Source organism: Ictalurus punctatus, chromosome 9, assembly GCF_001660625.3.
Source record: "Ictalurus punctatus breed USDA103 chromosome 9, Coco_2.0, whole genome shotgun sequence".
Taxonomy (NCBI): Eukaryota; Metazoa; Chordata; class Actinopteri; order Siluriformes; family Ictaluridae; genus Ictalurus; species Ictalurus punctatus.
The window spans coordinates 7,480,064-7,504,722 of record NC_030424.2 but is presented as its reverse complement, the minus strand read 5'-3'; the positions used below and the strand labels follow the sequence as shown (position 1 = coordinate 7,504,722).

Genomic DNA, 24,659 nt, shown 5'->3' with positions numbered 1-24,659 from the left:
TCAATGAACTTTTTTTTAATGAAGAACAAAAATGTGAACTGTAAAAATGTTAACAACATAAAATGTGACCACTGTTGCATCCTTGCCTTTCCCAGTTAGTGTGGATTCACTGTATGGTGCATTAACAATGACTGGTAGTCACAAAAAGGTACAATAAAACATTAGCTATGGTCACATAGTGAGATTCTACCAATCAATTTCAAAACTACTGTAGTCATTCCTAGTGGGGGTGATTTAGTATTATGCAGAATAGCATTGCTGCTGCTAAGCAAAAACAGGAACTCAGATCTTATTACACTTTGTCTGCCAGACTTCCTGAGCTTCACACAGAATTTTCGAGTTCAGCTGTTCGCAGACAACACTGCATTTTGTGAATTTATAACATTAAACACATTTGTTCAAAGGTTCAAGCCTTTTGACACATAAATCTCCTATATCAAAATACATCTTGATGAAGTTTGTACAAGAGGAAAGAAAAAAAAAAGCAGAAATCTGCATATTCAAGATTTTTTTTAATATCATTGTGTATTTTTCTGCCTTAGAAATATCACTATTTCCTTTAAATGATGACAAAATGTCCACTAGAGTAGTACTGATCATTTGCTTTTGCCCCACTGAATTACAATATTATACATATAATACAAAGCAGATTTTAATCTGAAACAATATTAAAATAAATGCTCAATAGATACAAAGTTTTTTTTAATCATTTCATTTCTCCAAGTTATACCAGTCTGTGAGTCCTTGCACACAAAATGTAAAGCCATTCTCTTCTAATAAACTATTAAGTGCAAACAATTTTCTTAAAAAACAAAACAAAACAAAAAAAAAACAAAAAAAAAACCCAAAAAACAAAAAAGAAACACACACACTTTGATTGCAGCATCCAGCTATTCAGATTCAAATTTCAAGCCAGAGGATAATAAAGCCAAGTGCATCAAGGCCATCCCCAGAACGTTTTTTTTGTTGTCTTTTTATCCTTTATAGTAGTTACAAAAAAGTGAAATCAAAATAAAATCAGTGCAAAGTTCTTAAGGGGAGACTGGGAGCAGGTGGGGGGAGTGATTCCATATGAAAGAAAAGAAAAAAGGAAAATAATTTGGATGGAAGCAAGTCCTTGGATTCTCTTTAGCCCCTGGTTTCCAACTGATTTCCTCACCACAGTCACACTCGTGTCAGAAGAAGTGAAATGTTTGTGTGAGAAAGAAAATAACCAAAAATAAATACTTTTCTTTGAAAAGAGAAAAAGGGAAGGGGCACAACACCACCATGGCAACAGTCCATTACTGCAACACACTGTTTCCATTTGTGCACAGTATTAGCATGTCCACAGTGCAGGTAGACCATGTGATGCAAATCACTGACAGATTAAAGAAATGTGGGGGGAAAATACAACTGACATAAGGAAGAAAGAGAGAACTAAAAGATGCGATGCTCTAAACATGAAGAGCAGCAGAGGGCTCTCTATGTTGACAGCTTGATGTGATGTAGGGTTCTTAGCAGCAGAAATATTGTGGCTATACTACTGTTCCACTGGGCGAGTTGGCTTGATTTTGGGAGGCCAATAAACCCTGAAAAGGAAGATAAATATCTATGTAAGAGCTTCTCCAAACCTTTTTTGATGTATAAAAACCAAGAAGAAATTTTGTTCTCATTCACAGAGATGTGAATTAAAATTATACCCTAGGATTCACTTAGAAAATTCCTGTTTTAAAAAAAGAATATATACTAGGTAGGGTAGTAATAGTACGAAGTAACGCATACAATCAGCATTCAACATTCTGCATAATACAGCACGCTATTCAACATATGTTATGGGAAATAAACATTTAAATGAATCAAGTCCACACTCCCTCCTCTGATAAAGTAGCTTACACTTTATCTCAAATTAGGATAGGTTCCAGTAGTTTTTAAAAAAAACCCACACAGCTCATATTTACTTGCATCAGTGTGTACTAGGCTCAAGTCAGAGTTGTCAGGTTGGATCGGCTCCTATGTAGTGTTTAAGGCTCATAATAGTGTCTCACAACCTCTGATACAAAATGTGGTGTCACAGTCATCATTTTTACTTTACTTCACAAATTAAGTATAATTCTAAGTATTTATCAGATATCAGAGACATCTTAACAGGAGTTAATGGCATCTTGTTAATGGCAGGTCAATTTCTAGAAAAATGGACTACCATCTACAGCCTTCTGGTGAAAATTTTAGTGTTATAATCAAAATCATGTTGCACTGACCATGATAGCCTGACTAGTTGATGAAGATGGTTATAGTAGTGGAGGATTGACCTGTTTAACCCTGTTGCAGTGAGGCAACCTTTCTCCAGTGAAAGCCTAATGCAAAAACTCATTGCCAAAAAACAGTTAACGGCAGTTGGGCACGATTGCGACAGGCCAAATCTAAACTGAAAATACAGAGTGGTGGCAGGGATTAAATTCTGAAAGTGGCTTTTTCTTGAGGACCATGTAAGGCAGAGGTTCTTAACCTTTTGGAACAAGCCCCCCCAAGCCTTCCCTAACATATGAAACGCACCCCCACCCCCATATTGGAGGAGACCAGGTATAGTGATGATCTATTCCATATAAAATCTATCTATCTAATATTATATACATATATCCATATACCGAATCTATAATCTGTTTTTGATAGGTTTTTTTTGCTTTTGTGTTTGTTTGGTTTTTTTTTTTTTACTTTTTTAATTACTTTTCATAACTTTTATGATTTTTAAAAAAATACTTTTATAAAAGTACATAACGGACAGGTATGGAACATGAATGATACAAAATGTTTCTGAACAATATAACTACTTTGAACAAAAGAACTAGGCTGTAATAACATGCTCTAATTTACATGTAAAACATGTTACATTCCATTCATCTTGCGTTCTAAAAACATTCGCATAAGAATGATTTTGTTATGTGACATTGTTAAATCTCCGGCTCTCAGACACTCACTGAACAGAGCAGATGCAGAGAGAGGTGTGAGTGCAGTGGGAAAGCAAGACCTCATGCTTGCAGGACAGTACTGGCGAAGGTTTGTGCAAAAAGTTGCTAGGCGCTTTTTTTTTTTTTTTTTTTTTATCACTAAAGGGGTCTGAAATGTCGCTAAGTTGGCAACACTGGTCTGCACTGACAGCTAGATAAAAGGCAGGCTAAACTCCGCCTCTTCCCAGTTTAAAAAAAAAAAAAAAAAAAAAAAAAAAAAAAGAGGGAGAGAGAACACAGTCCCCCCTCCCTCCATTTATGCACATTCTATTTGAAAAGCAATAAAACACACCAAGTACTTAAATGATGTCTCCTGTCTGTTTTTTTCTTGAAAAGATTTGCCCCCCCCGATCTCTCCGCACGCCCCCCTGGTTGAGAACCACTGATGTAAGGCATTGTAGTTGTTAACCAAGCTTAAACTATCCTACCAAAACGATAGCCAGCCACCTTACCCTTATGGAATTTGTAGCCAATGTTGCCCAGTTCATGTTTAGCTATTTACATAAATAATTCATTAACAATGTGTGCCTGCTTCTTTTCGGACTTCTGAGGCCACCAATTACAGAATATGGTTGGTTTTGGTGTATGTATACAAGACGCTCAGTGGCTACACATCTTAGCATTCATGGCACTGGTGTGTAATGGCACTATGGGAATGCTAATTTTGTGTAGCCACTGTACAACTACCACTTTTGGAGTATTTCTTTCCTGTCTTGTTTTATGCTTTGTGTCTTTGAGAGGTAATATGGTCAAAAAGGAAATATGTAAAACATTTTATTATTGACTATTGTTTGAAAATCTTGCAAGTAGGAGTAAATGATTGTGCAAGCTATTATCCAAACTGTGAATAAATTAATCAAATTGTATTTCTATGGATATAATGATTATTAGAGCAGAAATGTAAAACTAGAACTTTGCTATTTCACTCCAACACCTCTGTAAACACAACTTGAAAGGCCCTCCTCATTTGCCAGTACCATAGCTCACCATTCTGTAGAAAGGTGTTAAACAGTGTGAATGCAACTAAGTTGCATAAAATATGGGGTAAACTTGAATATACAGTGCCTTGCTTGACGTGTTATAATATTAACTGGTGGTGAGCCATGCAAAATTGTAACACCAGACTAGGCGTGGGATGATCGACATTAATATTGGGACTTGTTGATAGATTCCAACCATCAGGATGGTCACAGGCAGAATTAGAGAGGGGTGGGGCGTGGGCGGGTGGGGTGAGGGACATGTCCCTCCTCTTCTTGAAAAAAAAGAGCTCTGTACTCTGAGAGCACAACTAGCTCACAGCTGAATGGGAAACGCTTTGTGCACAGCTTTTGTTTTGAGATATGCCACAGAGTCCGATTGAATCACAAAAGTCATTATTAAATGTCAATTATGGTACTTCTATAATGTTGACTGTTCTAACTAATTGAAAATGGAAATCAAAGACATTTTCAAGAAATGCTATTTTTGTTGCATCAGAAACATCATATCGTGGCACCACCATATCGAAATTGTATTGATTGTGTAAATCAAACCAAGGTAGTCTGTTTTTGCTGGGACTTAATGATGCATCTTATATGACCAAAAAGTATGTGGATACCTGGCCATCACACCTACATCAGCTTGTTTCCATTCCAAAACAATGGGTATTAATATGCACTTGGACCCCCCTTTGTGGCTATAACAGCCTCCACTCTTCTGGGTAGGCTTTCTACAAGATATTGGAGGGAGTGTCTTTTGGGATTTGTGCCCATTTATTCAAAAGAGCATTTGTGACGTCAGGCACTTATGTTAGACAAGAAGCTCTGTCTTGAAATCAAGGTTCTAGTTCATCCCAGAGGTGTTCAGCGGAGTTGAGGTCACGTTGCTGTGCAGGCCACTGAAGTTCCAGCACACCAAACATTAAACCATGTCTTTATGAACCTTCCATTGTGTACAGGGGCACAATCATGCTGGAACAGGAAATGGCCTTCATTCTTCACATTGCCTAAAATATCTTTCTATGCTGTAGCATTAACGTTACCCTTCAGTGGAACTAAGTGGCCCAAACCCTGAAAAATAGCCAAGAAAATTCTCTCTCCTCCACCAAACTTTACTGTTGGCACTTTGCATTCCAGTAGTTAGTGTTCTGATCTTCACCAAACCCAGATTCATCCATTAGAGTTTCCACTGCTCCAGAGTCCAGTGGTGGTATGCTTTACAGGACTCTAGCTGATGCTTGGCATTCCGCATAGAGATCTTAGGCTTGTGTACAGCTGTTTGGCCATGGAAAGCCATTTTATGAAGCTCCTGACACACAGTTCTTGTACTGATGTTGCTTCCAGAGGCAGTTTGGAACTCTGTAGTGAAAAATTTCACAAACTGACTTGTGGCAAAGGCGGCATGCTATGACAGTGCCACGTTCAAAGTGACTGAGCTCCTCAGTATGACCCATTCTATTGCCAGTCTTCATCTCTGGAGATGGCATGGCTTTTGTGCTTGATTTTATGCACTTGTTAGCAATGGGTCTGGCTAAGACACCCAAAATCAATAATTAGGCAGGGTGTCCACATACATTTGGCCACGTAGTGTATCTTAGTGTACTACTTGGAGTAGTTCAAAACAAGTATAACGAGTTTATTAAGTAAAAAAATAACACAAGATGTAATTTTTACTATCCAGTCCTGAGAACCTTTGAGAAGAGTGACATTCAGATTTTGTATCTTGCTTGATCACATTTAGTCCTTTTTTGTCACTTTTTATGTAGATATCTCTTAGTTGGATGTTTTTTTTAAACTGCATAGTTCATTGGGGCATGATTACGCATTAGGAAAACCATTGATTCCATTGATTTTGGGCCAATAGGCTTGTGACGATTGACAATAGTGTCAGGAATTGCGGACAGATTTCAACTACCGGTATGGCTAGAGTTGCACAGTTTAACTGTCTGTCAGAAAATTTGGTGACCGACCAAAATAAATTGTGCACCGTAATTTCCGGACTATAAGCCGCTACTTTTTTCACACGCTTTGAACACTGCGGCTTAAACAATGACGCGGCTAATTTATGGATTTTTACGAGCTAACGCGCTTCATGCCGCCAAAACATTTAGCCTCGTCACATCGGACCAATGAAATTACCGAACAGGTCACAGTGGATTCAGTGGTTCAAATTAAATCAATCAAACACACTCACACTAAATTCTTCAGATCAGTCATTTTGCGCTTCATGCACACCCCCTCATCACGGAAAACACACGAAGAAATGCATATGATGCAGCTTTCAAGTTAAAGGCGATCGATCTGGCTGTCGAAGAAGGAAATAGCATGCGAAGAGCAACTTTTGCTCCAGTCTGCCAGTGGATCCTAACAGCATCGTGCAGTGTCATAAAATCTACCATCACCAGCGGGTTTCGAAAGGCTGGACTGCTGCGTGATGAAGAGGACAGCACAAGCTCAAGGGCGAATTTGCCTCGAGACGTAAGTGACATTGAGAGCGACAACGAAAGAGAGACTGAGGAAGTGTCTGACGAAGTGCCGGTAATTCTGAGGCTGTTCAATTCCGACACTGAAGAAGGCGACTTTATTGGTTTTAGTGCGCAGGAGGAAGATGAAGATAGTGATCAATTACTTTTCCTGGTAGGCAACTGTATTTTTTATTTTTTTAACCAGCCGTGTTACAGGCACTGTTCGGAAAAAAGCATTTACGGTACGTATTTAATTAAAAGTTTTAAAAAAAATCTTTGTGTAACATCTTTCTGTGTAAATATCTCATGTTACAACTTGGACACCTGCGGCTTATAGACGAGTGCGGCCTATATATGTACAAAAAAAAATTTTCTTTTTAAAGTTAGTGGGTGCGGCTTATATTCAGGTGCACTCAATAGTCTGAAAATTACAGTAGTATCTCGTGTCTTTCCTTTTAGCCCATTTTGTAGTACTACACGAACACTAACCCTATGCGATGACAAGGACATAAATTAAGAAAATTCTTAAGTTTTGTTTATCAAGGGTACTTCACTACACAAGAAAGTATTTCTGCTGCTGTTCAACAGACCACATGCATGCATAGTTTGTATAATTTTGTTTCAATTTTACAAGCGTTAGTCAAATAACTCGTTAAGTTTATTTATGAGGGTGAGTCAAATGAAAACCCTAAAAGTTTGACAAATTAGAATTGAATTAAAAAAAATTCTAGAGAAATCAATTTTTATTAATACTTGTATGGAACAAAATGAAGATTATGTAAATTTCTACACTTGTGTGACACCTATTCAAAATAAGCAATGCAAAAAAAAAAAAAAAAAAAAAAAAAGCCTTTTTTCTGACTCACCCTTGTACAGTCCCGACTTTAGTTTTTCCAAGTATGCCTGACATTAATTGGTAATTAATCAAAAAACCTGACTAAATGCTAGTGGTCTTTATTTAAAAAGATTCACACAGATACTTGCTTAGCTTTGCTGGGAAGAATAAGGCAGACTACCCATGTCTAAAATCTGAATGCAATTTGGATTTACATGGAACTTACCACTTTCCCAGGCCTGGCCCACGTGCAAATAAATCCCTCCTGACATGCAGTGACTATGCAGTCCTCAAGAAAGATAAGTACGGTGAGCCGCTCATGTGCTATTTTCTTGCAAATGAGTGGCTCAAGCAGCGGCACATCTTCCATTCGTGGACAGAGTGGTGTGCCCAGCGTCTTAGCTGCGTCCGCTCTGCTCGTCTTAGCGAGTAGATGCAATTTGTCACTGCTCTTGCTGCTTATGTGGCCCATGCTGTGATTGCGCTTGTGCTCCTTGTCATGATGTCGCTCCTTGCGCTCATGAAGTGCCAGTGTAGCAAACTTGCTTACACTTGAGGGAACTGCGTTGGTGTTGTCCATCGTGCCACTTTTGCTGTTGCCACTGCCACTAGAGGCAGCTGAGTGCGGAAGGCTGTTGGAGCGTGGCAGCGGTGCAGGCACAGAGTTGCCAGGAGTATTGGAACCACTGTTGCTGCTGCTGCTACTTCCTCCGTTGGCACTTGGGTTGTTGATGCTTGTGATTATTGTTCCACCTCCTCCTCCACTTACTCCTCCTCCACTTCCCGAGACTGGGAGACTTGTGGCATTCATGACATTGGTATGGGTTCTGGTTCGGGATAACGGTAGATGTGGGAACAAAATGTCCTCAGTCAAGTCCCACAGGCACAACTGAGTGTCCTGTCCCACAGATCCAAAACGGTAGGTAACGCTGAGTGGACGTCCATCTGTGGAGTTTCGTTTTGAGAGGCGCGAGTGTGTGCTGTTGGCACGCTCACGGCCTGCGAGTGCTTGCTCCTGCAGGTCGTCATCACTGCCACTGAACTCGTTGGGTTCGGTCTCCTCTACGCTGGTGGTGTAGTGGTCGAAGGCCACCACACTTACCCAGGACTTGTGACCATGGCCTCGAGCAACCACACGCCGCTCACTGAATGACCACACAGTCACCAGATCATCCTCACCACCTGCTACCACATAGCGACCATCTGGGCTCCAGCACACACAAAGCAGGCCACCAAAATAGCTGCGCATAGTTCCATGCAGTTCAGCACCATCAAAGTGGAACACGCGCAGAAAGCCATCCTGGCTTGCGCATGCCACAAACTTGCCATCAGGTGAGAAAGCAAACTCATTTAATGCACCCTCACCTACCGTCCACTTCAGCAATGGGTTGCGTGTTGACTTGCTCTTGCACGTATGCACAGTGTAACTCTCGCCTTGCTTGAGCAGCTGATAGTGAGGTGCAGCAGTACCACACGCATGCTCCACATTGTACAGGTACATGCTCCCACTGGAATGGGCTACAAGGAATAGACTCTCGGAGCCAGGCACCCATTTCACACACGTCACTCTAGATTTGTCTATTAGTCTCTGAGAGTGGTTATTGGCAGGAGTCATTGGAGTGTGAGAGTGGGTGATAGGGAAGAAAAGAAAAGGTTTTGTTAGGAGGTCAACAGCACATTGCTTATCTTTTGGGTACATAAGTACATAATTAGATTTCTGCTAAATTAGCACACACCCACAATGCAATTGCTGTTAAACATCATTCAAATACATCATTAAAATGCAGGTAATGAAATAATATAGATAGCATGTGAAAAAGAAACATTGTTAAATCAATTTTTTTTTTAACTACAACTGAAGATTTTCCTCATAAAGTCAAATTTATACTGGCCTGAGATGAGCATACAAATATGACCAAATTGTATTAATGCCACCAAGACACTAAAAAATTTAGCACAATACAGAGCTGTGAAAAAGTATTTTCCTATATATATATATATATATATCCTGATTCCTTCCGTTTGTGTACATCTCATACTAAATTTTGTTTTGTTTCAGAAATTAAAACAAAATCTAAGATAAAACAAAGGCAACCTGATTAAACACAAAACAAATACTTTAAATGATAATGCTATTTATTGAAACAAAAAACTTATCCCAATACCAACTGGGCCTATGTGACAATGTATTTGTCCCCAAATCTATGAAACTGCATTCATAATGGGGTTCAGCTGGACTAGACACAACCAGGTCTGATTACTGCAAACCCTGTTCAATCAAATCAACACTTAAACAGAACTTTTTCAACCGCATGAAGTTGGTTAAAAAGGTCTTGTCCAGTAACACACTATGCCAAAATTGAAAGAAATTCCAGAAATGATCAAAACTCTGCACAGTAGTGAACCTTCACAGAAGTGGTCGACTTTCTAAAATTCCTCCAAGAGTACAGTAACTACTCATCCAGGAGGTCACAAAAAAGCCAAGGACAACATCAAACAACCTGTGTGAAGTGGCCCCCCACCCAATTGAAAACGCTGGCAAAATAGTCTCAATCGTTTGTGCTGGTTGTGCCGTAAAAATTTTTGTTTGTGCTGTTTCGGTTCTGGAGATATTAAAAGAATATTTATAGGTCATTCTGGGGTCACTCAGCCCCCCCACACACTCCAAAATCACTCCAAATAGTCTCAATCGTTTGTGCCACTAAAATTTTAGTTTGTGCTGCTTCCGTTTTTAAAATATTACACATTGAATTATAGGTCCTGTTACATCTGGCATAAACCAAACACAGAATTATACAAAAAGAACATCATACCTACATCAAGCATGGTGGTGGTAGTGTGAGGATGCTTTGCTGCTTCAGGGAATGGGCAACTTACAATTGAGGGAAACATAAATTCTGCTCTCTACCAGAAAATTCTAAAGAAGAATGTCTGGCCTTCAGTCTATAAGCTGAAACTCAAGTACAACTGGATTACGCAGCAAGAAAATGATCCAAAGTATAGGAGTAACTCCTAGTCCTAGAAGTAAGTGAGAGACTGACCTCCAGTTATTGGAAGTATTTGGTTGCAGTTATTGCTGCTGAAGGTAGCACAAACAGATTTTAAGTTTTCAAGGGGGCAATTAGTTTTTCAAATTGGTGATGGGTGTGGGATAACTTTTTTGCTTCAATAAAATACATAAATATTGTGTGTTTACTCAGATTGTTTTTGTTTAATGTTGTATTTTGTTTGAAGATCTAAAACTATTTTGTATGAGACACAAGAACAGATGAAATCAAATACTTTTGCATAAATTGTGTAAAAAACATAACACAGATGAATGTGTATCAGAAACACTGCCGTTTATTATCTTTATGTCTCATGGCATTAAAACATGTTTGCAACAGTCTCAATGATTGTTTTTTCGCAAACACAGAACACAGCATAAACAGGAGAAATTGATTCAAATCCTAGAGCAATCTTTCACACACTTACTTCTTCATTGAAGAGCTTACTCGTCTCTTTCTTGATAGGGTCAATAAGCTGCACCTGTCCGGCTGAGAAGCCCACAAGCAGTGACACGCTTTCAGCCGTGGCAGTGAGGTGGTTAAAGTCATGGCAAGTGGGCTGTGTTCCCTTGTATATCCTTTTGTCTATTGGCTTACTTAGGTCAGCAGCCTGTAGATCATGCAAACACAAAACACACAAGACTTAAGATTTTGAGAAGAATGTATGAAAATTTTAAGTTTTATTAAATAGCAACTCCAGTGGGCTTTTTTTCTGCTGTCACACCTGTGTTCAAACATTATTTGTGCTATTTACACAAATATATGCTCAAATACTCAAATGAACTAATACTTTAATTTCTATTTTTCTTTGAGTTTAAAATTTTTTTTGAGTTTAAACTCAGCTTTATGCCCTTTGTGCCCTTGAGAAAACTGCAAGGTGATGGAGTGCTGCAAATAAATTAAAAGTTAAAAGCTTATCAGAGCATTATAACCTGCTCCACATTAATAAGGAGTAATTTTAAACCTGGTGTGCAGAAAGTTTATTTCATCAGGATTATAAACTTTATTTGAATGTATACAATGGTAAAACCTAGTAATGTGACGGTTCAATAAAGACCATGTGCATGATATATTTACCTACTCATATTGAGAAAGCAACTAAACAAAGTATAAACAAGTGGCATGCAACATGACAGAAAAGCTTATAATAATATATATAATAATAAAAGATCAGCTCAATTTTTACATTTTTGGTGTTTGCCAGCAAACATTTAACATAAATGTGTTTGCAGCAGGTTTACAAAATAATAATAATAATAATAATAATAATAATAATAATAATAATAATAATAATAATAACAACAACAACAACAATAATAATATGAATTAAGACAAAGAAAACAGCTGCCTTTATAGTTTTTCCACTAACATGGTAGAAACAGGGTTAAAAAAAAAATCTCACTTTTAGCCTACCAGTGAACTAGATACAAGTTGATATTTTATAAACCTACTTGTTTTTGTTATTAAAACTTGAAATGAGGTGGGCGATATGACAAAAATTATTATTATATAAAAATATTAAAATATTAAAATATTATATTATTAGAAAAGGACATTTCTATGATATGCAATATGTATGATGATATAATGTTCAATGATACTTGTCTACAAAAATTATTTAACTCTAAAGCATTTTACAATTTTAAAGATTCAGTACAAAATTTAACATCCTATCAGCTGCATCCAATCAGAGTTTGTATGTATATGTGTATATATATATATATATATATATATATATATATATATATATATATATATATATATATATATATATATATATAGATATATAGAGAGAGAGAGAGAGAGAGAGAGAGAGAGAGAGAGAGAGAGAGAGAGAGAGAGAGAAATTAGAGAGGAAAAAAAAAACCCCCATCACAATGTCCACTAACCCATTAATCACTGGGCGTGTGCACAACACGGAGGACTTGAATTTGGTGACGTCCACAAAACTCCATGAAAGGCCATTTCAAAAGGAATTTTTCAAAGGCAGACTGCAAATATTGACTACAAAATAAAAAGTGTAATTTAGGAGCATAACCAGCAGTCACAGCACCTGAAAATGCTAAAATCATCGATGCTGCCTTAGAAAAGATGGACCCTATGGCCACAGTGGTGGAGGACACTGCATCAACTAAAAGACATGAGCTCAAGTTTAAAATGTGAAAAAAACTTGGCATGTAAATTAAACGAATGGCTGAATTTTTTCCCGTTTATGCCAGTAATGTTTACTTTACAGATATGATGAGGCGCTGACATGGAGTACTCTGTCCTCACTATGGTTTTTGTTTAGGGCTGGATGAGAAATGCACTTTCAGGTATTCAGGAACATGCTGGATTACAGCAAGCTAAACACTAGGGAATATACAGCTCATTGAAGGTTGTCAGCCAAATTAATGCTGGCTCTAAAGTGCTCCACAGAATTAAAAGAAGATTCTGTGGCAAACAGAACTGATCTGTGTGCACAGCCCATCCCACCCTCCTTTTATACAGCAGCATTTCTTCTTAACTGAATGACTAGTCTTATTAAACTTAAAATGAATTTGGGTTGGCTTGCTGTCTTTGTTTTTATACTTAATATTTCTGTAACGCCATTTTTATGAAATGACCTACATAAAATGATTATGAAATATTAAATGTGTGCGCACACAACTGAAATAAACAAGCATTTTTAACAGTGTAATCTGTATAATATTAAAATGTAATAACTCCTTCACAAATAATATAATTTGAAGCTGATCAATCAAGGTTTACATTAATTAGTCTTCTTATGCATAAATATACACACACCTGGGAGCATGAGTAGGATACAAACTAGGGCTGTCAATCGATTAAAATTTTTAATTGAATTAATTACATGCCGATTAATTAACCAAATTAATCACATAAATTTTAGTTGAGAAATTAAAAGATCCCCAAAAGATCAAATGTTTTTCAGAACTGTGATTTTCATGAACAGACAATTTCTTGGGTAAATGCTCATACAAAAGATTTGCAAATAAAGTCATTCACAACCAGCTTGATAAACAAGTGCCCAATGTAAGTGATTTAGAGGAAAAGTCATTCTCAAAAATAAGAAAAGTAGTACAACTACAGTAGATATAAAAAAATAAAACAAAAGTCTACACACCCCTGTTAAAATGGCAGGTTTATGTGATAAATCATGTCAGAACATTTTCCACCCTCAGTCAGTACGTTTACATGGACAACAATATTCCGATATTAACCCGATTAAGATAATACTCGGATTAAGAAACTAGCATGTAAATGGCAATTTTTTATTACCTTAATTTGACTAAAGTCATACTCGAAGTAAACACAAATCGATGTGTGGAAGATGTGTGGCGCATCACTGTTTTAGTCGCATTATCGACGTGTATTACAAACATGTACACACCTTAATCACAATATTAACGTCATGTGGGATTTTCACCGCATTTTGTGACAAGACACATACACACACGGCAGCGCTCAACCGTTTGACGGCAAACAAGAGTGCACGGGTGTGTCCAAAACCGCGTACTTACCTACTACTCTATATAGTAGGTGAAATACATGTATTTCGGCTACTATATAGTAGGTAAGTACGCACTTTGGGACGCAGCCCACAGCTTCAAGCAGTCATCTATTTGCACGTACAGCATGAAAAATAATTATCTTGAAGTTTTCGTAAAATTTTAAATAAAAACCAAAACTGTATACGGTACCATAACGAAGATGAACTGTACGTTGATACGTGAAATTCTGGAGGGAACGGCGGACGACGTGGCGCAGGGACGTAATGACGTGTGCTATTAATCGATCTATGTTCTATAATGTAAAACGGTAACATGACTCATGTAAACACCTTAATCACAATATTGTCTTATTTAGAGTAAGGCCAATAATTAGATTATTACTGTCCATGTAAACGTAGTCAATGAGAAATTATGGCATATGAAAATTAAGTGACAAAATTTAGGGAAAAATAGGAACTTATATATATATATATATATATATATATATATATATATATATATATAAACACTTACAATAACCTGGTTGCATAAAAGTGCACAACCTTTTATAACTGTGGGTGTGGCTGTGTTCAGAATGATCCAATCACATTCAATCTCATATTCAAAAGTAATTATCATACAGCTGTTATCAATTAAATTATTCTGATTAACCCCAAATAAAGATCAGATGATTTTCTTCACATCTCCTTGGTTTCATCCAAATACTGAAGGCATGGTCCACGAAGAGCTTACGTACCACATATGGTACACAGTTTCCACTGAGAACATTTGGTGCTAGCCAATGTGTCCAAGAATGAAGGTTTACTGGACAAACTGGAAAAAATTCGGTCAGCTCATTTCTGTTTTTATTTTGCATTGTAATGTTTTGGATGGACTATGCATAGTAGGGATGTGACAGCAAAGAAATTTTCCCACTGGTTAATTGACGCGTGACAACACATGTAACACCGATATCACTGTGAGGGGGAGCCCAGGGGCTTCATTATTATTCTTAATAGGGATGTCACGATACCAAAAATCTAGTAGTCGGTACCGATACCACCAAAAGTAAACGATACTCGATACCAAAGTGTGGTATGAAAATAAAATTTAAAAAATAAAATTAAAAGCTCTCGTGGAGGACATCCTCCTCTGGCTAATACTATCAGAGAGAGAGAGAGAGAGAGAGAGTATTTTAGTTATCAAAGACTGTTTGACAATGACTAATAAAACAGTGGAGGTGTTTTATTTGTCATTAATAAGTTGGGAGTCTAAGGTGCAGTCCTAAATGCATGCGCACGCACACACTCTGACTGCAAACATTAGTTTAAATTCACAGATATGGTGGCAGGCCAAAACGATTTATTAAAACCATTAACATTTCAATAATTATTTGTGACATTATTCTACTTCATGCTGACAGGACATGGGCTGAATGGCGATGCATGGTGGCCCATTAGGAAGTAGTTTATAACATTGCAATGCGTTAGCGTTATTAACAAATAACTGGCTATCGCAAACATTACATGGAGCACAACGTTAGCTGGTTTCACGGCCACAATGCCAGCTGCCTCAAACAAATATAATATAGGACCGTCTTTCAGGTGCGTCGACAAATTCCAGGTGTTTCCTCGCTTTGTTTGAAATGAATGATAGAATCGGTTGCACACAGGAAACCGATACTAGCTTTCCTCTAAATGAGTCGAGGCGGAGCTAAACTTGTTAAGCTAAGCTAAACTTCTGTAGTTTTTCCTGTGTGCTTGTAGGCGTTCCTCTTCTTCTTCACCACCTGTGGACCGACTAAAACACTTGCGCATATTTGCTGCCCCCATCAGGTTCGGAAGAATCGCAACCTCGGTACACACGGTACTTCGTTACAAATAGTACTAACGCTACTGCAGAAAAACAAGTACAGTCACGTTTTAAGAACGTTGGTACTGACTTGGTACCAGTATCGGTTCTCGTGAAATCCCTAATTCTTAATGAAAAACACAACTACAAAACAGTACAATGACAAACTCGCTTATATTAAAAACATATAACTTTCTAAACCAAATCTTCCGCCATTGTCTTGTCAGTCAGCTCGACTCACTCGATAACGTGATAAATGACTCCTGCTGATCTGTGCTGCGACTCAGACTCAATCGGCTCATGCTGAATTCAGCAGGCGTGTTCAGTTTTTATCGTGGCGTCTGTTCTCTAACTGAACTAAATGATTTTTATTACTATGAAAAGGCAAAACGACAGTGCGGCAGTGGGCAAGTGAAATAATCTGTGTGCAACCGAGCACCGGCTATCGCAGCAAGCCTAAAGCATAGTTTATGCGATTGTTGCAGCAGCGGCGGCGGCGGCGGCGGGGGGGGGGGGGGGGGGGGGGGGGGGGTTTAGGCCCAGTTTACTTGAACGTGCCTGTTCGTGCATTCAGTACCTCCCACAGCGAGCGAGAGAGAGACGAACATCACAAAAAACAAAAAACATCCATGCCAAACTAAATTACCCCCAAACCATGTGGCAAAATGTGTTCTGGTCTGATGAGACCAATTACAAAAGTTATAATAATTCCAAAAAGGTACGTTTTGTGGAAAAAAGGCAGATCACCAATAGAACACCGTACCCAATGTGAAGCACGGTGGTGGGAGCATGCTTTAGGGCTGCTTTTTTTAAACCAGAACTGGGGCTTTTATCAAAGTGGAGAAAATCATGAATAGTTACAAATACTAGTGGCTTTTAGTGCAAAACCTTCAGGTGTCTGCTAGTAAGCTGAAGTTGAAACCTTTCAGCACGACAATAAGGTAAAGCATACATCCAAATCAACAAAGGAATGGCTTAACCAAAAGATCAACGTTTTGAGTGTCCCAGCCAGAGTCCAGACCTGAATCCAACAAAAAAAAAAAAATCTGTGGGCTGACCTGAAGCAGGCTGTGCACAAGAGATCCCTGTACAATATGAAGAATCTAGAATGTTTTTGCTATAAAGAGTGAGAAAATATTGCCAAGTTAAGATATGCCATGCTGATAGACCCTTACCCAAAAATACTGAGTGGTGTAATAAAATCAAAAGGTGCTTCAACAAAGTATTAGTTTAGGGGTGTGCACACTTATGCAACCAGGTTATTTTTTAGTTTTTTATTTTTCCCTAAAGTGTTTGATTGTCCATCCATCCATCTTCTTCCGCTTACTCCTTTTCAGGGTCACGGAGAAACCTGGAGCCTATCCCAGGGAGCATCGGGCACAAGTCAGGGTACACCCTGGACAGGGTGCCAATACATTGCAGGGCACACAAACACATACACATTCACACACCCATTCACACACTATGGACACTTTGGACATGCCAATCAGCCTACCATGCATGTCTTTGGATTGGGGAGGAAACCGGAGTACCCAGAGAAAACCCCCGCAGCACAGGGAGAACATGCAAACTCCGCACACACATGGTCACGATGGGAATCAAACCACCAACCCTGGAGGTGTGAGGCGAACGTATGTTTGATTGTTTTTCACATAATTTTTTCCATACATTGTAATTTCACATCGAGGGTGGAAAAAGTTTGTCATGATTTATCCTAGTTTAATTTTTTTAGCATCACAAAAATCTGCCATTTTAACTGGGGTGCATACATTTTTTTTATATCCACTGTAGGAGATTTGATCTTTGAAGATATTTTTAGACTAGGTTGTCAAATCATGAAGATATCAAAACAACACCCCTAATGGCCATGCAATTGCACTAGCACCATTTATTACTAACCTTAGAATAAAATGGACACTTACATTTGACACTCACCTGTCCAAAACCTCCTTATATTAATTATCTAAATACATCAAAGTTTAGGTCTTTCTTAGACTGTGATAAGTTAATAAATGCAGACATATTAACTTGCATAGACTACCGCAATGCTCTGATTAGCTGCCCTTTCCAATAATAGCATCCAGAGGTTACAATATTAACAAAATTGTGCCACAATTTCAAACAAAATCTCATAATTCACCAGTTTTAGAATCCTTACACTGGCTTTCAATAAGGAACATGATTAATTTTGAGCTTCTTCTGTAAATGATGTATATGTTTAAATGGCACTGCTGCATTATATTCCTCATACAAACACGTGTACAGTATGATCAGCATATCAGCATTCATAATTGTTATTATTTTTGTTTATTATTTACAGTCAGATCCATAAATATTTGGACAATTACAATGTTATTGGTATTTTAACAGTTTGCCACAGTATACTAGAGTTAAAATAATTACATAGCTCAAAGTGCAGAACTTCAGCTTTAAGTTGAGTATATTTACATCCAAATCAGGTGAACGGTATAGGAATTACAGCACTGTGTACAGTCCCCTCCAAAAATACTTACTTGGCAAGTCAAAATCTTTTATTTTTGCTATACACTGAAGACATTTGGGTTTGAGATCAAAGGATGAACATGGGTTCATGGATCAGAATTTCAGTTCTGTTAAATGGCTTAGAACATGGCACCTAATGTTTGAACCAACCCATTTTTCCCAAGTGATCTAAGGTATTGGAACATGTGACTGACATGTTTCTTGTTGCCCATGTGTGCCCTGTTAGATTGATTGTTTAAAACAATTAATAGCTCTGAATGTGTACCCTTGGTTTGAGCCTGGGTTTTCACTTGTGAGGACTGCATTTATTGTTAAAAAGGACAAACCAACATGAAGACCAGAGAGTGTATGTCTATGGAAGAAAAGCAAGCCATTTTGAAGCTGAGAAAAGAGGGAGAATTCAATCAGAGCCACTGCATAAGTATTGGGCATAGCCAAAACAAAAATTTGGAACGTCCTGAAAAAGAACGAAATCACTGGTGTACCAACAACCAGACATGGATCAGGTCGGCCAAAGAAAACAGCAGTTGATGACAAACATTGTAGGAGGTGTGAAGAAAACCCCCAAAACAACAGTCAGTGATATCAACAACCTCCACAGAGCAGGGGTGAGGGTATCATAAGCCATGAAGAAGTAGACTTTAAGAGCAGAATGCAAACCACTCATCAGCAGCAAGAACCTTTTGTTTTTCAGCCTAATGATGGACCCCTTCACTTGCACCAACACCTTTTTGGACCCCATATTGAGAGTATATATCCAGACACATGATTTGCTGAGGAAAAGTCACATGGCATTTTTAACGCTCATCAAGAAATTTATATGGCAAATGTGTTTCCATAGTTTTATGCACATCTTTCCATCTTTTGTTTATGTGCATGTCTTCTTAGCAAATAAAAAAATTTGTCTGCCTCAGCTGATCCTCATAAATGTTTATGCACATTTCAGAGATTTAATTTGCATCTGGTGTTTCCATCCAGCTTTTTTTTGGCGATATCTCAAAAGTCACAAAAATATGTGGAAGGAAACATGGCTACTGACACCGATCTGAGTTTGTGAGTTAAAGATACAGACAGGAGCAGTGTGGCTGCACATTTGTACACCTACTGTATGTGTTAATATCACAGAACATTAAAAGCTCACACAGCTGATGGTATTTTTCATTTAGAAGTTAATTTGATATGCTATGCTAACATGTACACAATAAGTTGATATTAAGTGATTTACAATTTAGACTCTATATGGTCTGTTTTTGTTATATCTCACAAATAAAAATAGATCCAAACAAAGTCACAGCAGGTCCAGCTTCTTTTTCCTCCAAATTTCTCTCGTTCAAACGGGAGATTTCTTATTTATTTTCAAAAGGGAGACTTTTTACACATACTTCCACATTTATTTAAGTTTCAGTTAGAACTGCATGATTATGGCCAAAATGATAATCACGATTATTTTTCACAATTATTCATTGATTTTAGGGACAACATATTTTTATTGCACTTTCACATTTAAATAAACAGACCGCTGCTTTCACTTCCAAAAATGCCAACCACCAAATGAAAATATGCAATCAAATATAACAATATGCACTCAAATGAAACTCAGGCCTGTGTAGAAAAGACAATAACAGTGTTCACAGGAGGAGAGATGCAGACAAATCACACAATAGAGTTGTGCATGTCAATTTGTACCGGAACCCGGAAGTTAGCATCACACTGTTTCCCTCGACAAAAACCCAATAGGATTTTCACCTAGGTTTCTGGATTATTGCAAAAAATAAGCTGTGTGTTCAAACAAAAGTTTACAACACGAACACGTTTTGTCCATCAAGATAATTTTCACAAATGAACACAACTTTTATGAAGTTTGAAACCTAAATACAATCGCCAGAAATAAAAAACTAACCGTATGCTATAAACGAACTACACCACGGTCGCTCGACTTCAAAGTCACCATCACCAAGCTTCCGACAACTTCTCCAAACTTGATTTAAAACATTTTCCATAATACGGATTTACTCTGTAAATGAATCTTCATCCACTTTTTTTCGGGGGGGGGGGGGGGGGGGTTGTGCACAGCAAACCAGTTTATCCGCAAAGTTTGTTCCTGTTCAGTGTGATGACATTTAATGTTCCCGACAACATCTGTAGTGTCATTTAGCAACATGTTAACAATCGCCTTACTCAATACACGTAAAAACTTTTTTTTTAAACTCACGAGTGGGGCATTACTGGTGTTTTTTTATGTCGTCAAATAAAACATGAAAATATTTTGAGCTTGTGTTCACCACAGACCTCATTTCAGGGTTTTAACTAAAATCCCATTAAAAAAACCCATTGATTTGAGACGAAGGAACTGAAGTAATGAATTTTAACTCGTATCCAGGTTTAGTCATACAAAATGACGTCATCCCTGCGACACTATGTTGATTGGCTGTAAGTTTAGGGAGTGTTTGATTTGATATGCAGCAGAGTTTTCCATGAGCGGAGGACGAACTTTAAACGTCAATATCGCAGTCGATCATGTTCATGTAATCGTGGGCAGTCAAAAGTGTAATCAAGATCAATATTTAATTCATTGTGCAGCCCTAGTTTCAATTAGAAAAGCATTTGTTCAACCAAAAAAACATTGTTTTCATTCCTTTAAGGGTCATTGTAACTAATCATTATTATTATTATTAGTAAAGTCATAATTACTAAAAACTTTTTTTTTTTAACAAAAAACTCAGTAACTACTTTTTCTATGAGCTGTATTTATTTATTTATTAATTTTATCAGAGTTGAATGTGTCCATAACAAAAAGCAGACAGTAACTTCAAAGTAGTTTTTGCATGTTAACTGTTTAGTAGAGTTTATATGCATTTTGCGCCCAACTATGCACTGATGAGGAATGCGCTAGTTTGATGAGTTTGTGGTGCCTTGTAAATGGTAATGTGCAAGGTGTAATAATTTCATTTCCCACTTTGGGATATTGTGTGTGAAGTAGGAAAAAATGCATGCCTCCACAAAAGCGTGTCTTTCTTTGTTCTGCCACAGCATTTAAAGTTCATAAAAAGCTACTTTAACCACAATTTTACAGTCACTGGCCTGAGTTACTACTCTAGTGAACTTAAAACATTGATGCAAAATTTTGGACTGAAACTACTACAGCACAGCAACAACAGTAGACAGCAGCTAATGTTATTGATGACTAATGTGGATGATTACCTTCTCAAAACAATTTTATAGATTTAACAGTACTGTCTGTATATTACTTGATTTAAAGCAAATACTGCTATAAACCAATTTAAAAGTACAAGGTATAATTTACACTGTTCACAGTGCAATGCCTTGTTGATTTGACAGCACTCCATAAACACGGAAGTAACTAGTAATTATTCCAAGTTGGGGAGTTGAAATTGAAGGGTGAAGGGGCGTTTTCAGTGTTTTTAACAGGTGTAGGCAGGGAATTATGTTGCAACTTTGCGTCGAATGTAGCAATACCCTACCTACCAAAATCAACTTCTTGTCACTGATTATACAAAAGAATTCAAACAAAATGTTTCTCATGCTGTTCATTTTTTACCCTGACCAATACACACACCACACCGTTATCACCACACCTGAATTTGAAGGCAGCATCACAACTGTGTCACAACTGTGTCACATAGCTGCACTGCATTCTGGATCTTGCTGTAAGTGAGAAAAGTAGCTCTTGCTCCTTTTTAGGAGCTACCAACTAAAATTGACCATTATCCCTTATCTTTGAGATTGTTCATATTTTTTTCTTATTATACGTCAGTGTAACTGCATTTGCAAAGTCGATTTGTGACGATTTGAGAAAATAAGGGAATAACGAAAAAACAGATCCAACCAACAAATAAACAAACGTTAAGCACAATGTTTCAATATAAACTTAGTAAATGGGTTTCACAGTGGCGTTTTCCTTTTAAGATGCAGAGCACTGGAAACTGCACCCACAATATAATGGTATTTGAACACAGACCCAGAACATCAAAACCGATCACCTATTAACTTGCCAGGTAGTTCACTTGACATTAACTAATCCATGTAAACAACTCTGGCTTGTAACTCAAGCGGACGAGACTAATCGCCGCACACAAATAAGCAGATGCAGCAATATTTTGTGGTCATCCCTACGTGTTCGCAAAAACAGCAACAGATGATGTCATGCCGCTTTATCAAATCTGATCTGTTCCCGTTTGCATCATGGCACGAGCACGTACACACACACAGAGTTGTGAAAACAGTTAGTGTGATGTTTTCTGACTGGATGACTCTCGACTAGACAGTTGAGACACTGGTTTCAGCCGGTCACTTCTGTTTAGCTTAGCTGGACAGGTACATCCCAATGTCTGCCAACATGCAGGTTAGGTAACACAGGCTAACGCTGACAACAGTTAGCACCAAAGGTCATTCAGGCATAAATACACTCTCATCTCATCATTCAAAGGACAGGAACTCAATCAAATGTGTTTGTTCTGTGCTGTCCATGTCAGATGCATTTAGGTCTAAAGCTGACAGTTTGTTGGTCGACTTGAAGCTCTAACTAGGCAGCTAGCAAACTGCCTAGCTAGTTGGTGGGTATTATTTTCTCCACCCATACTTAGACAAGTCCCGCCTCATACACGGAAGTTGCTACTCAGAAGCAGGTATCTGATTGGATATTTCATAATCAGTATCAACTAAAAAGCCAAGAGTAGGGCATGAAGGTGGGGTTTTTCCTGAATATAGGTGTGGAAAAACGCGGATAGCAACTTAGCTGTTCTACATACCATAACAGAGTGTAGCGTCAGGACAGGCTAGCTACATAGCAAACATGCTATAACGTAAAAAAAAAAAAGAAAGAAACGAAGCCCCAACGATGAAAACACACAAGCTTGCAATGATGACAGATAAACGCCGATATATGTTAAAGCTCCAATTCCCGTGTTTTGTCACTTAACAGAGTCTATGGAGAAAAATAAAGATGCGAGTGCGTCGTGTTTACCTTCCTGACGCCTTTGTAGATGTAGAAGTAGAGCTCCCGGCCCACATTGAAGCAGATTCTGTCGCCGTTGCCAGACTGGTCATTTACGTTCACGAAAGAGACTTTAACGGGATTTGAGCCTTGAGAATTGAAAGGCACCCTGTTGGGGCGGCTATATTCGGAGTGTGTGAGGAGTTTGTACGCGCCTTCTCGGGTGGTGAACTGAGTTTTAATTTCGTTCATCTCCTTCCCTCCTCCCTCCGCCGCCATCTTTGAAATTTGCATTCATCCTTCCCCAGGCCCGGATCTTACGCGTTGCGCATGCGCAATGCCGTCAAACCTACACTGCACAGCGGATACGTTTATTGCTGTATTTTTTTTCTGCAACTAGCAGGTATCGGAGTATAGCAGAGACTTGTCTGTTGTGGTTTCATGTTGTTTATGAATAAACAAGCAAGCTTTGAACTGCTTTTTACAGATAGAGAACCTTCAAGACATCTCATCCTTCCATTTTCTTAAATTTTCAATGGCTAAGTATTTATTTATTTATTTATTTATTTTTTTACATGAAAATGAACTGGGCAGAATAGTGGGATTAAGCGGCTCACTCCTTCATCAGAGGCCTGAATTAAATCACATTGCATCCATGGAAGACTGGTGAGGTGAAAGCTGCTAACCCAGAAGAACATTAAGCCTTGTCTGAATTTTACCAAAACACACCTTGATGATCGTCAAACCTTTTGGGAGAATGTTCTGTGGATTGATGAGTTGATAGTGGAACTGTTTGGAAGACAGGAGTCTCGTTACATCTGGCATAAACCAAACACAGAATTCCACAAAAAAGAACAGCATACCTACAGTCAAGCATGGTGGTGGAAGTGTGATGGTGCAGAGATGCTTTGCTGCTTCAGGGTCTGGGCAACTTGCAATAATTGAGGGAAACATGAATTCTATTCTCTACCAGAAAATCCTAAAGGAGAATGTCCGGTCTTCAGTCAGTAAATTGAAACTCAACCGCAACTGGATTATGCAGCAAGACAATGATTCAAAGCATAGTAGTAATTCGTAGTTCTAGACGAATCTAATGTGGATAATATGAATTTACATACATGTCGCCTCCAGTACAATTGAAGTAGACTGAAATACTTTATTTGTGACTCCTGATACAATTTTAGCATAGCAAGTCCACCTAGCTGCATGTCTTTGGACAGTGGGAGGAAGTTATTGCAATTATCTTCTTGTTGTATATACCAATGAACTATAAAATTAAAACCATAACACTGATTATCTTGTTACAATGCCACCTGTCAGGGGACAGCAAGTGAAGAGTCAATTCTCGAAGTTGATATGATGCAAGCAGAAAAAATGGGCAATTTTAAGGATCTGAGTGACTTTGACAAGGGCCACATTGTGATGGCTAGACGACTGGGTCAGAACATCTTCAAAACAGCAGGTCTTGTGGGGTGTTCCCAATATGCAGTGGTTAGTACATACCAAAAGTGGTCCAAGGAAGGACAACCGTTGAACCAGTGACAAGG

At 38.1% G+C, this 24,659-nt stretch overlaps 1 protein-coding gene across 2 annotated transcripts; it reads right to left on the bottom strand.

Moving 5' to 3' along the window:
- wdr20a (WD repeat domain 20a) lies at positions 1-23,420 on the bottom strand. Of its 2 annotated transcripts, XM_017475877.3 has the most exons (4): positions 23,143-23,420; positions 10,739-10,921; positions 7,491-8,852; positions 1-1,571 (listed from the first exon to the last, which is right to left on the bottom strand). In XM_017475877.3, exons 1-4 carry the CDS (start codon positions 23,404-23,406, stop codon positions 1,518-1,520), a joined length of 1,863 nt encoding a protein of 620 aa, XP_017331366.1. In that variant the 5' UTR covers positions 23,407-23,420; the 3' UTR covers positions 1-1,517. The 2 variants fall into 2 exon arrangements, with proteins under 2 accessions (XP_017331366.1, XP_053538896.1); XM_053682921.1 differs by lacking the exon at positions 7,491-8,852.
- Between the last annotated feature and the right edge of the window lie 1,239 nt (positions 23,421-24,659).

Excerpts from the sequence above, each read along its gene's own strand:
- wdr20a (XM_017475877.3), bottom strand. The coding sequence starts at position 23,406 with ATGCAAATTTCAAAGATGGCGGCGGAGGGAGGAGGGAAGGAGATGAAC. Across the intron at positions 10,922-23,142 it reads TCTACAAAGGCGTCAGGAAG|GCTGCTGACCTAAGTAAGCC; the intron begins GTAAACACGACG and ends CATGATCTACAG. Across the intron at positions 1,572-7,490 it reads GGGCCAGGCCTGGGAAAGTG|GGTTTATTGGCCTCCCAAAA; the intron begins GTAAGTTCCATG and ends CTTCCTTTTCAG.